Source organism: Zalophus californianus, chromosome 10 (assembly GCF_009762305.2).
Source record: "Zalophus californianus isolate mZalCal1 chromosome 10, mZalCal1.pri.v2, whole genome shotgun sequence".
Lineage (NCBI taxonomy): Eukaryota > Metazoa > Chordata > Mammalia > Carnivora > Otariidae > Zalophus > Zalophus californianus.
This window is the reverse complement of record NC_045604.1, coordinates 5,275,838-5,291,503: the sequence shown is the minus strand read 5'-3', so window position 1 is coordinate 5,291,503 and position 15,666 is coordinate 5,275,838. Positions and strand designations below refer to the sequence as shown.

Below are 15,666 nucleotides of genomic sequence, written 5' to 3'. Positions count from 1 at the left end.
CTACATGCAGCATCCTTCCCTTTTCCCTCACTTTTTCGTGGCAGAAGAGGTTTTTTTGAAGGGACATGCACACGCGCGCACACACACACACACACACACACAAATGGAATCAAAGAGCATTTCTGGGGGAAAGCAGTAAAAGGAAAGAAATGTCACTTTATATAAAAAAAATAAGCATAGTCCTCGCCTGCTAAGGAACAGGCACACCTCTCCAGGCATCCTGTTTCGATTGGATCCAGTTACTTGAAGACCAGAGGCAAATAGTACCTTTGACAGCCCAGGTCACTGGCACCAACTGTTCCCTGCCTCTTTCCCTCAAGCCAGCACCAGATACATAGTTTATTGGACTTACTGCAGAATTAAAATGTGGGGCCCCTTGTTCAAAAAGCAGGAAAAAAGTGCCATTAAATGTACTAAAATATAAAGTTTTTTCCTTTATTCCACAGCCTTTCTGTACTTGGGATGATTTTTTAAATTGCTATTTAATGTTCTAAGTAAAGGAAATTTTTAAAATTTAAATTATTATGAATTTTATTTATATTGTGCAATGTTAGTTTTGAATGAAATAAGAAAATATTTAATTTGTATGTGAAATAATTGAAATTACTCAATTCATATTTGGTAGCTTATACATGCATATGCATTTTGTTTTTGCTAGAACAGTAGAAATCATGCAAAAAACTAACTTAACTTTTTATTTTACTTCTTTTTTTTTTTTAAAGACATTTATTCAGTGTCATGACCAGACTATTACATTTAGCAATCAACAGCATGGGTACAAAAAAAAAAACTACATTAAAACCCTTTGTTGGAATGCTTTACATTTTCCACAGAACAGAAACTTAAATAACCTGTTACACAGTCACAAATACAGTCCTCGAGTTTTTTGCCTATACACATGAGTATTGTCTAAAACACGTCTTCTTTTTTTTTTTTTTGAATTCTGGCTTTATTCTGTACATCACTAATGATAAGCTAATCCTTATGTTTACAGAGGACCTTGAGATAATTAGCTAATGGTACTATTAGGCCGCCACGTTTAAAATTAGTTTATCTCATTTTTATGCCTTTTTAAATTTTATTTATTTTATTTTATTTTTTTAAATTTTTTATTGTTATGTTAATCACCATATATCACATCATTAGTTTTTGATGTAGTGTTCCATGATTCATTGTTTGTGCATAACACCCAGTGCTCCATGCAGACTGTGCCCTCTTTAATACCCATCACCAGGCTAACCCATCCCCCTACCCTCCTCCCCTCTAGAACCCTCAGTTTGTTTTTTAGAGTCCATTGTCTTTCATGGTTCGTCTCCCCCTCTGACTTACTCCCCTTCATTCTTCCCCTCCTACTATCTTCTTCTTTTTCTTTTTTCTTAACATATGTTGCATTATTTCTTTCAGAAGTACAGATCTGAGATTCAACAGTCTTGCACAATTCACAGTGCTCACCACAGCACATACCCTACCCAATGTCTATCACCCAGCCACCCCATCCTTCCCACCCCCCACCACTCCAGCAACACTCAGTTTGTTTCCTGAGATTAAGAATTCCTCATATCAGTGAGGTCATATGATACATGTCTTGCTCTGATTGACTTATTTCACTCAGCATAACACCCTCCAGTTCCATCCACGTCGTTGCAAATGGCAAGATCTCATTCCTTTTGATGGCTGCATAATATTCCATTGTGTATATATACCACCTCTTCTTGATCCATTCATCTGTCGATGGACATCTTGGCTCTTTCCACAGTTTGGCTATTGTGGACATTGCTGCTATAAACATCGGGGTGCACGTACCCCTTCGGATCCCTACATTTGTATCTTTGTGGTAAATACCCAGTAGTGCAATTGCTGGATTGTATGGTAGCTCTATTTTCAACTGTTTGAGGAACCTCCATACTGTTTTCCAGAGGGGTTGCACCAACTTGCATTCCCACCAACAGTGTAGGAGGGTTCCCCTTTCTCCACATCCCCGCCAACAGCTGTCGTTTCCTGACTTGTTAATTTTAGCCATTCTGACGGGTGTGAGGTGGTATCTCATTGAGGTTTTGATTTGGATTTCCCTGATGCCGAGCGATGTTGAGCACTTTTTCATGTGTCTGTTGGCCACTTGGATGTCTTCTTTGGAAAAATGTCGTCTGTTCATGTCTTCTGCCCATTTCTTGATTGGATTATTTGCTCTTTGGGTGTTGAGTTTGATAAGTTCTTTATAGATTTTGGATACTAGCCCTTTATCTGATATGTCATTCGCAAATATTTTCTCCCATTCTGTCGGTTGTTTTTTGGTTTTGTGGACTGTTTCTTTTGCTGTGCAAAAGCTTTTTATCTTGATGAAATCCCAATAGTTCATTTTTGCCCTTGCTTCCCTTGCCTTTGGCGATGTTTCTAGGAAGAAGTTGCTGCGGCTGAGGTCAAAGAGGTTGCTGCCTGTGTTCTCCTTTAGGATTTTGATGGACTCCTGTCTCACGTTTAGGTCTTTCAACCATTTGGAGTCTATTTTTGTGTGTGGTGTAAGGAAATGGTCCGGTTTCATTCTTCTGCATGTGGCTGTCCAATTTTCCCAACACCATTTGTTGAAGAGACTGTCTTTTTTCCACTGGACATTCTTTCCTGCTTTGTCAAAGATGAGTTGACCATAGAGTTGAGGGTCCATTTCTGGGCTCTCGATCCTGTTCCATTGATCTATGTGTCTGTTTTTGTGCCAGTACCATACTGTCTTGATGATGACAACTTTGTAATAGAGCTAGAAGTCGGGAATTGTGATGCCGCCAGCTCTGCTTTTCTTTTTCAAGATTCCTCTGGCTATTCGGGGTCTCTTCTGGTTCCATACAAATTTTAGGATTATTTGTTCCATTTCTTTGAAAAAAGTGGATGGTATTTTGATGGGGAAAAATACGTCTTCTTTGTAGCAGCTAGGCTCGGCCACCACTGTGCTTGGCTGAGTTCACAAATCTCTTGTAACCTGTAGCTTCCCTGTCTCTTCTTCGGCTCTCCTCTCCTGCTAAGCTTTGTTTCCTGTAAGTAATTAAAACCTTCTGCCACTGCCGTAGCTACTGCTGCTGCTGGAACCACCATAACCACCTTGGTTTTGTGGTTTGGCAAGGTATTGGCCTTCACTATCATAGGGGCCAGAGCTTCTGCCTCCAAAATTTCCTCCTTTCATGGGTCCAAAATTTGAGGATTGATCGTTGTAATTGCCAAAACCATTATAGCTTCGACCACCTCCAAATTCGCTTCCGTCGTTACCAAATCCGTTATAGCCATCCGCACTGCACCAGATCCACCCCCATCTCCACCGCCACCAAAGCCACCTCGACCACTGAAGTTCCCTCCATGACCAAAGTCATTCCCACCAAAACCACCTCCACGACCACCACCAAAGTTTCCAGAACCACTTCCACCTCTTTGGCTGGATGAAGCACTAGTCATCTCTTGCTTAGATAGGGCTTTCCTTACTTCACATTTGTGGCCATTCACAGCATGGAATTTTTGAATGACAATATTGTCTACAGAGTCATGGTCATCAAATGTTACAGAAGCAAAACCTCATTTTCTGGGTAAGATGGCTGCAGTGCGTGTGCTGAGGACCTGGAGCCAGAATGCTGGGCGGCTGATTTGTGTTTGCTACTTTCAAACATCTAAAACGTAGGATAGGATAATGTATTCCATTCTCCATATCCTGAGAAGGAATGTGAATAAGAGGAGAGAGAAGAGTCTAATGGATAATTATGGTCATTAAAACAATAACTATTATACAGAAATGAAGGTATCATAATGATCATGTTGTAAGAGGCCCACTTTAATCATAAATAGCATCAAGGTGAATATAATCCAACGTTTTAATTTGCATTCAGAAATCCAGGCTGCTTCTAATGTTGTCTCACTGACTACTCTATGTCCAAGTGAAATTTTATAACAAACAAGAAATTGTTTTAAATCTACTCAATTTTTTCAAAATGAGAATCATGTAATTAGAAAATAATGAATCACTTAATCTCAGGAACAAACTGAGGGTTGCTGGAGTGGTCGGGGGTGGGAGGGATGGGGTGGCTGGGTGATAGACACTGGGGAGGGTATGTGCTAGGGTGAGCGCTGTGAGTTGTGCAAGACTGTTGAATCACAGATCTGTACTTCTGAAACAAATAACGCAACATATTTTAAGAAAAAAGAAAAAGAAGAAGATAGCAGGAGAGGAAGAATGAAGGGGAGTAAGTCAGAGGGGGAGACGAACCATGAGAGACGATGGACTCTGAAAAACAAACTGAGGGTTCTAGAGGGGAGGGGGGTGGGGGGATGGGTTAGCCTGGTGACGGGTATTGAGGAGGGCACGTTCTGCGTGGAGCACTGGGTGTTATGCACAAACAATGAATCATGGAACACTACATCCAAAACTAATGATGTAATATATGGTGATTAACATAACAATAAAAAAATTAAAAAAAGAAAATAATGAATCAAATGAATGTTATTTTTAAAATTTAGATAGTACGAAGAGTTACAAAGAAAATAAAATCCTCGATAATCATATCACTGCTAACGTTTAGATCAAGGTGTCTGTATACATAGCTATTCTTTTTATAAAAATGAGATCATGCTATATCTACTATTTTGTAATTTGATTTTTTAATTTAACATTATGAGTAACTTTACATGTCAATAAATAATTCTACATTAAAAAAAAAAAAGGGAAGCAAAACCTCTCTTTTTGCCACTGCCCTCGTTAGTCATGATCTCGATCACTTCAATCTGCCCATACTGTTCAAAATAATCTCTTAGATGATCTTCTTCAGTGCCTTCTTTAAGGCCACCAGCAAAAATCTTTTTCACAGTTAAGTGGGCACCAGGTCTTTGAGATTCTTCTCTTGAGACAGCCCTCTTTGGTGCCACAACTCTTCCATCCACCTTGTGTGGCCTTGCATTCATGGCTGCATCCATCTCCTCCACAGTGGCATACGTGACAAAGCCAAAGCCTCTGGAGCGCTTGGTGTCCGGATCTCTCATTACCACACAGTCCGTAAGCATTCTCCATTGCTAAAATGGCTCCTCAGACTCTCAATGGTTGTTTCAAAGCTCAAACCACCGACAAAGCGCTTCTGCAGCTGTTCAGGTTTTTTGGGAGACTCTGACTTAGACATGACAGGGGTGGGAGGGAGACTTTAATGATGCTTACTTGGCGGTGTCCACAGGCAGAAAGGAGTAATCTAATGAACGTATCTCTTTATTTTATTTCATGAGGCACACACATTTTCCCAACATTCTGTGGAAGCCAGTGGCTTTCATGACACAATTCCTTTGAAGTCATTTTGAGTCTCTGTGAACTCCTACAGACTGTTGATCCCCTGGATTCTGTACTCGTGGGGCACCACGAATGTTACATTTGGATGAGGCAGCCAGAACAGGATGGACATGCATACTGCATGGATTTCCTCTGTTCATGTGCATGCTCCATTGTCCCAAAGGAATTCACTTAAAAAACACAAGTTGAAAGATGAAATGATTAAGAATTTCAAGATGGTGACAGCAGAGCACCAAACCAAGTGAAGAGCCTTCTGATCATAGGGTCCTGTTTGACTTAATCGGTTGCATACGCATGCAGCTGGGTTTGCCTCAAGGATACCTGATACCTTACACCCAGACAATACCTTCTCTGGGAGTTCCAGTACAAGGACCTAGCCTTATTCTCATGGATTCCCCAGCCCCTCATATGTTTATATACACTAAAACTTAGTGGGGAGGTTTTCAGTGAACTTAAATGTTAAAAAAAAAAAAAAAGAGACGGGGCCCCTGGGTGGCTCAGTCGGTTAAGTATCTGCTTTCTGTTCAGGTCATAATCCCAGGGTCCTGAGATCGAGGCCTTGAGAGTCGGGCTCCCTGCTCAGTGGGGAGTCTGCTTCCCCTCTGCCTCTGCCCCTCCCCCAACTTGTGCTTGCAAATGCTCCCTCTCTCAAATAAATAAAATCTTTAAAAAAAAAAAAAGACAACAGTTTCCCAAATGGAGTCACTTGTGCTAAGCCCGTGTTGCCAAACCAAGACTTAATACCTAACTTAATTACAGTTTCAATCTCTTCTAGGTTGAATCTGGAATTACCAGATTACCTCATTGCCCCTAAAAGAAGGTGACCTTGCCTGAAACAATCCACTCTTTGCTAGTAACTTTTGTCCTGCTCTCTTCTGCCTATGAAAGTCTTTCATTTCATACAGCTCTTCAGAGCTCCTTTCTATCTGCAAATGGGACGCTGCCTGACTCATGAGTAAGACCAGTAAGATCTTTAAAATGCACTCAGTTGAAATTTTTAAAAAGATTTTATTTATTTATTTAGAGCCTGCAGGAGCAGGGGGAGGGGCAGAGGGAGAGAAAGAATCTCCAGCTGACTCCTCACTGAGCACAGGGCCCAACACATGACCATTTCCACACATGACCCCGAGATCATGACCTGAGCCAAAACAAGAGTAGGACGCCCAACCGACTGTGCCACCCAGGTGCATTAATGAGCCATTTGTCTTTGCGCAAAGAAGATACTCCAGCATTTGCCCAAAGTTCTTAACTGTGAACAGCCTCCTGTGAACAGCCTCCAGTAAGTCCCGTCCTTCATCCTTACTTAGGATGACATCTTTGCGGTCCTCCTTCAGGCCACTCTGGTGAGTTCTGCAGCACTGCCCTCTGCTGGCACCACTGCAGCCCGTTTAAGTACAAGGTAAAGCTGGGGATGAGGTCAATGCTACAAAAACTTTCACTTTAACTGCAGCAAACCTGGGCATCTTGTTAAAATACAGACCGAGTGAGTAGGTCTGAGGTGAGGACTGAGATTCTGCATTTTAAACAAGATTCTAGGAGATACTGATGCCCTTGTCCACAGACCTTTTTTTTTCCTCTATAAGTTTTTTTTAAATTTTTTATTGTTATGTTAATCACCATACCTTACATCATTAGTTTTTGATGTGGTGTTCCACAATTCATTGTTTGCGTATAACAGCCAGTGCTCCACGCAGAACCTGCCCTCTTTAATACCCATCACCAGGCTAACCCATCCTCACCCCCCTCCCCTCTAGAACTCTCAGTTTGTTTCTCAGAGTCCATCGTCTCTCATGGTTCATCTCCCCTTCCGATTTCCCCCCCTTCATTCTCCCCGCCTTGCTATCCTCTTCTTCTTCTTTTTTAAAAACATATATTGCATTATTTGTTTCAGAGGTACAGATCTGTGATTCAATAGTCTTGCACAATTCACAGCGCTCACCATAGCACATACCCTTCCCAATGTCTATCACCCGGCCACCCCATCCCTCCCACCCCCCACCACTCCAGCAACCATACGATCCAGCAATTGCACTACTGGGTATTTACCCCAAAATTCAAATGTAGGGATCCAAAGGGGTACGTGCACCCCGATGTTTATAGCAGCAATGTCCACAATAGCCAAGCTGTGGAAAGAGCCAAGATGTCATTGACAGACGAATGGATAAAGAAGATGAGGTATATATACACAATGGAATATTATGCAGCCATCAAAAGGAATGAGATCTTGCCATTTGCAACGACGTGGATGGAACTGGAGGGTGTTATGCTGAGCGGAATAAGTCCACAGACCATTTTTTGAGCCGTAAGGCACAAGATGTCCCTGAGCTCCCTGGTTCTAGGCCTGTCCAAGAGACTTGGTTTTCTCCCACTTCCTGCCCTGTTCTGCTCCTGGACACCACACTCCTTCCCTTCTCAAGTTAAAACGTCCAGTGGTTCCTCCCGGGTTCCCACGATCCCCAGGTGTACCACTATGTCACCAGGGACCAGCTCGTCCCAGAAGGCAACACAAGGTGACACACAGAAGGTTTGCAAGACCAAGAGCTCCTGAGAAGTGAGAGAATTCAGCCTTCATATCTGGCCCTGGTGGTGGGATCTGGACCACTAAATTAGACCTGGACCCTTTGACCAATGAGCTTATTCATTCCCCACCCATATTTCCTGAGCACTGGGCCATACTGGGTACTGGGAGCTGCTTAATGAGAGCTAACATTGACTGATGTCATCAACGTGCCTGGCTCTGTGCTGAGCAATTTACCTGAATGCACTCCTTTAAGGAATGGGGATGGGTACTGGAAGAAGAAATCTTTCTAAACTGTTCATTAGGGATTTGGATTTAAGATTTTATTTATTTGAGTGAGAGAGAGGGCCCGTGTGCATGGCGGTGGGGAGGGGCAGAGGGAAAGGGAGAAGCAGACTTCCCTCTGAGCAGGGAGCCGGACTGGGGGCTCTGGCTTTATCCCAGGACCCTGAGATCATTACCTGAGCCCAAGGCAGATACTTAACAACTGAATCACCCAGGCGCCCCAGGGATTTGGATTTAAATGGCTTCTTTGACCCTGTTAATTCTACACAATTCTCGCTGAGATCAAAGCTATCTTAGAAAGGTCCCATCCTTCATCCTTACTTCTTATCGAGGAGTAACAGGATCAACCTCCTCCAGGGCCTTGGGGCTATGTTCAAGTGCACTTGTTAAAGTGGCACCCAGAGAGGTGTGCTCTCCCCTCTCCCTACCTGCTGATCCCTCAGAAGACTGCATGGTGGGAAAGGGGACAGATTTAGCCCAGAGTCACCTGCATCAGCTGCAAAGTGGTAACCACAAGCCCTTATTCTCATTCACCAGCTGCAGGGCCTCTCCTGCTGTGCTCCTGCTGGGCCAGCTGTGGCCCAGTCTCTTTCTTTGCGCAGTCTCCTCCCTGACCCCAGCCTCTAGTCTCTCCTCTCCTCCACCATCTTCTCCCTTTCCCAAATTCTGTCATCTCATTTTCTATTCCCATCATCTTCCCATCTCTTATTTTTTTGCTCCTCTCGTCCATATCATCCTGTGGATCATTTCTTTCATTAGTTCTAGTCTTCCCTCAGCCATTTCTGCCTCTGATGTCCCATCTGCCCACAAGGGTCTGCACAGCCCCTGAGAGGTGATGCTTTGGTTGGTTTCTTTCCTCCCTTTGTGAAATAGGAAGTGTGGTCCCCTCAGTAAATGTCTTCTAGAGTTGTGACTTCTGTGCTGGGGGTCCAGCTCAAGCAGAGCTCCCTTTGGAGCTTTAACTGGATTCCAATGGGACTTTTCCTCATGCCTCAAATTTAAAGCAAGGACAAAGAGACTTCACTTTCTAAAGAGAGCTACAAATAAGTTGGGGATAGTACCACCTCCAGGGGTGACTGAAGTGATTTTTTTTTTTTTTTGTCGGGGCAAATACACTTTATTCAGTCCTGGCATCAGGCTGGCGGAGTCCTGCTGTGGGTGCCAGTGCCCCAGATCAGAGGGATCCCTCCCCTCAACTACTAGACGTTCTCCAAGACCACAGACAGTGACATCTCTTCACTCACATGACGTTTTCTGGGTTTTTTCATTGTCTTTTTGTTGTTGTTTTTCTTAAAAAAAAAAGAAAAGAAAGAAGAGAAAGAGAGAGAGAGAAAGAGAGAGACAGAGAGAGAGAGAGAGCGTGAGAAAGGCCCAGAGCCGGAGCACCAAGCTTAAAGGAGGCAGCTGGTGGCTTTGTCAGCGACGGGAACGCGTGGGGCAGAGACCTGTGGAGACCCTGGGCAGGGGTCCAGGAGGACTCTGGGACCGTTTGTTCCTGAGAGTTGTGTGTGTATGAATGAGAGTGTGTGCACACCCAGGAGGGTGAACACACGCCGGTGAGATACAGGTAGTGAGGGCAGAAGGGGGCGTGGGGCGGCCGGAGGGGCGGGACTTGAGCGGAGACTTGGGGAGTAATGTGGCAGGGTCCCCGAGGGCACCCCGGAACTGAACACAACCTCCTCAGACAGCAGCGCTATCCCGAGTTTTCACATGGAAAAAAAGTCGTAAACGGCACACCTCCACTACGCTGACCCTCCCTTCAGTCTCACTGGCCCAGTCCATAGTCTCTCTCACCAGCTGTTTAAAAGTGGGGCTCTTCTTGCCACGCCGGCTGATCATGCCTCATTCTCAACACCCCCCACCCTGGACCAACGTGCCTCAGTTTCTCCCACTGAATACTGTCACTGTGGGCACAGGACTTGAGTGATAGAAAGGAGTGGTGGGCGTAGGGAGGAGCCCAGGCTGGGAGTGTGCCTTGACGTGATGGGGCATTTGGAGGGGGGTGGGGAGCAGCAAGAACCCTGTCCCCAAATAGACTGATAAATGCCTTGGTTCGGAGTCTTCTTGGGCTGTCCTCTCGTGGTGCAGTTCCAGATGAAGACCCTATTCCCAGTTCCCAGGTGGGGGAAAGAAAAGGGAGGATTCTGGGACCAAGGTAGACTGTACAGGCAGTCTGGCGGTGTGTGTGTGTGTAGGCGGGGATGAAGGGGGGAGGAGGAGGAGGTGCACGTCAGTCTCGGCAACCCCGCAAGGAAAAGGGGCTATGCCACCAGGGACAGTTCCGAGCTCCAAACCAAACCCTTCGGGGCCAGCTAGTCTCTTTCTCCCTCTTCCTAGTGTTCCGCCCATCAAGGCAGTGACGCCCCGTCGGGTTGAAAAGAAGCTGCGGCTCCCGGATCAAAAGATTTCTCAGGATCGCTCAACACCCGCCCCACTTTTTCCCGGAGCCGGCCACAGAGACTTGCGGGTCGACTGGGACCGGCCCCCTCCTCCCAAGAAGTATTAAGCATGCGTGAGAAAGGGGCGGGCCCCAGCGATCGGGGAAGGGGAGGAGGGGGGCATGGGAGGAGGGGGGCATGGGAGGAGCCCGCAGTGCCGCCAAGCCGCAGCGCCCCCCTAAACAAGAGAGGAGGCGGGCTGGGCGAAGGCGGAGGGATTCAGGAACAAGGGGCGTGTCCTCCGCCCACGAGGAGGGGCGTGTGCGAGGTGGGGGAGGGGTGCAGGTCTGTAGGAGTGGACGTGAGGTGTAAAGGAGGGGGGCTGGCTGCTGGTGGCTGTGCGGGAGGGGGCAAGACGGGTCGGGGCTTGGATGTCAGGGAAAGAGTGGGGGTTGGGCTGCCTTGGGGTAATGTCTGCGGGGGAGAGGCATGTCTGGATTTGAGGGGAATGGGCACGTCTAGGAGGGGGTAGGCTGCGCGGGAGATGGGGTGCCAGCCTCGGACTCCGAGGGGCCCCAATACCTGATTCCTGTATGTAAACAGCTGGTTTGGGGGCGTGCGCACCCCGCTGACGGTGGGCTCAGTAGGTGAAAACCAGGTCGGCGATGCTAGACGGGCGCCAATCCCCCGCGATCATCTCGGTAACCTCGGGGGTGCAGTAGTCCGGGAACTCGAAATGCGACGTGCCCAAGGGGGGCGGCAGGTCCGGGTCGCGGTCCAGGGCGCTGCAGTCCAGGCCGGCGGGACCGGGGGGCAGTCTGGACAGAAAGCCCAGCGGCTCCTCCCCCGACGCCACCGTCTCCTCTTCGCCTTCCTCCGCCGCCGCCGCCTCTTCCTCCTCTTCCTCCGGCTCCTCGTCCTCCGACGGAGTGGGGGAGGCGGCGGTGACAGCCACCCCCTCGCCCGACGCCCCCTGGGCGCGCTCCGCTGGTCCCCGGGCAGCCCGCCGGGACCATCCTCCACAGCTCCCTTCCCGGGGTCTCGACCAGGCGCACTTCCAGCAGCTCCTCGTCGTCGTCCTCGGGCGCCGCCGCGCTGCCCCCCAAAGGCCCGCCCGCTGCTCGGCGGCCCCCGCGGCCAGGCACCTGCGGCTCGGGCTTGAGCCGGCTGCCGGGACCGCCACCGCCGGGGGGGCGGGGCCGCGCCTTGGCGAGCGCCCCCTTGCTCTTTTTGCGCGGCCGGTACTTGTAGTCCGGGTAATCCGCCATGTGCTTGAGGCGCAGCCGCCCCGCCTCCCGCACAAACGGGATCTTCTCCGAGTCCTGCCTCGGAGCTTGGAGATCTCGGCACTGGTCCATGATCTTCCGCCGCTCGTGCTGCGACCACACCATGAATGCGTTCATCCGTCTCTTAATGTGGCCGCTCGGCGTCTTGCACCAGCCGGGCTCGCGCGCCCCCTCCTCAGCCGGCCGGGGCCCCGGGGGCGGCGGCCCGCCGTCCCGCTTGGCCCTCGCGCCCCGCTGCTGCACCATCGCGCCTGGGCCCGGGGCAGCTACACGCCACCGGGGGCCGTCCGCATTCTCCGCGGCTGGGGGCGGGGGCGACTGAACTGATTTTGCTACTCAGGCAATCACCCAGCGCTTCTTCTTCTTTTTTATTTTATTTTATTTTATTTTGTTTTATTTTATTATTTTATTATGTTATGTTAATCACCATCCATTACATCATTAGTTTTTGATGTAGTGTTCCACAATTCATTGTTTGCGTATAACACCCAGTGCTCCATGCAGAACGTGCCCTCTTTAATACCCATCACCAGGCTAACCCATCCCCCCACCCCCCTCCCCTCTAGAACCCTCAGTTTGTTTCTCAGCGTCCATAGTCTCTCAAGATTCATCTCCCCCTCCGATTTCCCCCCCTTCATTTTTCCCTTCTTGCTATCTTCTTTTTTTTCTAAACATATAATGTATTATTTGTTTTAGAAGTACAGATCTGTGATTCATCAGTCTTACACAATTCACAGCGCTCACCATAGCACATACCCTCCCCAATGTCTATCACCCAGCCACCCCATCCTTCCCACCCCACACCACTCCAGCAACACTCAGTTTGTTTCCTGAGATTAAGAATTCCTCATATCAGTGAGTTCATATGATACCTGTCTTTCTCTGATTGACTTATGTCACTCAGCATAACACCCTCCAGTTCCATCCACGTCGTTGCAAATGGCAAGATTTCATTCTTTTTGATGGCTGCATAATATTCCTTTGTATATATATATACCACATCTTCTTTATCCATTCATCTGTCGATGGACATCTTGGCTCTTTCCACAGTTTGGCTATTGTGGACATTGCAGCTATAAACATTGGGGTGCATGTACCCCTTTGTATCACTACATTTGTATCTTTGTCACCCAGCACTTCTCATCTCCACTCCATCTAAACAGAAGACTGGGGAGGGAATAGAGAAAGGGAACCATCAGGATCAAAATAGTTGCAGTTGGGAGAGACCTGTGGCTTTTCCCTCTACTCCTCATGAATGAGGTGCCCTTCTCATTATGCCCATTGAAAGGGGCTCTGCAAGCCCCACTTGAGAGCTTCAAGGTATGCCAAAAAAGTAGATACTAATGTCTCACTTCCTGGCCAGGCAGTGATCTATTGATCTTCCCTAAGGTAGAAGTGTGGCATTGGATGGGAGCCGGCCTGCACACACACTGCTTGGAATGGCAGGGGTGTAGTGTCCCCAGAGGATGCTGCAGACAGTAACCAGGCTTCACAAGGTGGGCGGATCCCAGTGGCATGAGGTTGCTGCACCGATAGTGGGAGCTGAGTGGGAGGAGAGAGGCCAGAAGAGGCCGAGTCAGAGAACCTCTCCCACACGGCACAGCCTTCAGTGAAGAGCTCCCCACCCCCACAAACCTTGCTGAGGCCCCTAAAGCATTTGCATGGTGCTTCCCAAAAAAGCCAATATTCAGGTGTCTGTTATAGAGGCATCTGCAGCGGGTGAATAGCAGCCCAGAGAAAGAGATGATCAACAGCCGCAGGGCAACTAAGACACAGTTTGGCTCTCTCCTCCCTGCCCTGAGCCATTTGAGAAGCTGGAACTGGATGAGGTAAAATAGGAGGGTGGGGAGTTTAGATCATACTTCCCTCCCCATTACAGAGTTTCTGGACCATGAGACAAGCCTGTGCTGGAGTGACAGGAAGAGGTTAAAAGGGAGTTTTACATCGAACTGTACTATTAAATTACTAGAAGTGATAAAAATGAAACTGAGGGATTTTCCCAAAACATCCTTAAGTGACAGAAAGCAGGTTTGACCTAGACTTGATGTGAAGGAGGGAAAGATCATTCTTTGATGTTAGCTCCCAACCAGCTGAGTTCAGAATATTTTTTAAAAATAGGGTTATATGTGTTTATAAAACAACTGTTATGAATCAAACACAATCCTAGATTTAGTACTCAGAAAGACAGACATTGTTCTTGCCTTCATGCAGATGATATTCTAGCCTGAAAGACAGCCCTAAGGAAAATTAGTAATTTAATTTCGGTTAAGACAGTGCTACAGATATTAGATATGACAACTTCTAGACAGAAGAGTACTGAGGACTGAGCTAAATCAGGAAGATGGGATCTAGTTTTGAGGGTCAGAGAGAAATTCTTTTTGGAATCAGAGACTGAGAAGATGAGCAGGCGTTAGATTGGTCAGGGGAGTGTGTGTGGAGGAAGAGCCCTCGAGATGGAAGAAAGGAGCATGAGACAGGGATGCTCTGGAAGGAAAAAACAACCTGGTTGCTGGAGAGATTTGAGCAAAAAAGTATCTAAAGAAAGCTGTGGGCATATTTCTAGATCACAAATAGAGAGCCATCTTGGGTGGTGGTCCTTGAAAAATAAACCAGTCCTCAAAGAATTGGATGTTCCTTAGCATAATAATTCTGGGACTTTAATTTCATAAGGGTCATATCAAAGAAAAATTTCATTTTCCTAATGGGACTGAGCCTGTTTATTTCCTAGGAAAACTAGTGAGAAAATTAGCTGCAAAATTTCACTGGCATGGAGACTTGATTAGAATGGAGAGGACCTGTTTTCTTTCTCATCCTTTAGACTACAGTTTACCTTTCCCCACTCCAAAACCAACTTTGATTGAGCAAAGGAGAATTTCAATCGCATCAGGCCAAAGCCAGGGCATTTGTACTTGCAAAAGGCAAGGGAGGGTTGCAAAGGCAGGAACTGTGCCTTCTGTATCAGCTAGTTGTATGCAAGATACCCAAACAAAAGAGAATTTTACTGAAGGGTTTGGGAGTAACCAAGAGAATCAAGGGGGAAGCTAAACCCTGGTGTCTAGGTAGCAAGATTTAGTGGGCAAATTTTTAGGGTTCCCCATCAAGATGAATCAGTTCTAATTATTTTCCAGACCTGTGACACTGCTTTGTGTGCAAATTCCTGTAACTAACCACTGTTTCTTCTGAAGTTCCCTGGGCTTTTGAGATCCACTGGGCAATTCAGTGAAGAACTTTATTTGCATCCATGGTAGGGTGGGTGTTATTTTTCTGAGGAAAACAGGAAATATAAGAGTTATTCTGTACAGGGCCAGTAATCACTTTCCAACCTCTTGTGAGGGGACTGGGAGAGGTAAGTTTGGAGGAGAATCAGCTGCACCCTCTTGTGATTCTCCAAGTAGTCAACAAAGATAGTGATTGATAGCATCAGGCAGATCTATAAGCCAGGACCTACAGACACACTGCCCTAATTCCCACTTCCTACCTCTCCTGCTTTGCACCAGCAGATACAAAACTGAATTCAGGAAAGCCTAACTCAGGAAAAAGAGGGAAGCTTTGCCACTCCTGAGATACAGGCTAAAATCAGTGGGTCTGGGAAGGCTGGAGGAACCATGGCAGGAGATGAGACTGCTGGGGCAGCAGGGCCCATTTCATACAGGTTCTTGGGAATTTTGTCTTAAGAACATTGGCAGGTGAGTGGTGGGCTTTCAGCAGGGAGATGCACGGCCAGATATTTGTTTTGAAGATTGCTTTCACTGATGTATGGAAAGTTTCGAAAATGTTACAGATTCTATTGATTCTGTAACTAATTCTAAGTGATTCTATATGAACTTTCTGCAGGATGAAGAGGCAAATTAGCAAATTTGAAATATCTTATTGAAAAATTCCAGATATCAGTTTGGT

General features: G+C 46.9%; 1 protein-coding gene across 1 annotated transcript; it reads right to left on the bottom strand.

The window, feature by feature from the left end:
* Window positions 1–7,456: 7,456 nt before the first annotated feature.
* Window positions 7,457–12,015, bottom strand: LOC113932957 (transcription factor SOX-12-like). The gene is given in 3 exon segments (XM_035722397.1): window positions 7,457–9,394; window positions 11,066–11,484; window positions 11,486–12,015. Coding segments are annotated over 2 exon segments (891 nt in total). The 3' UTR covers window positions 7,457–9,394; window positions 11,066–11,123.
* Window positions 12,016–15,666: the final 3,651 nt, after the last annotated feature.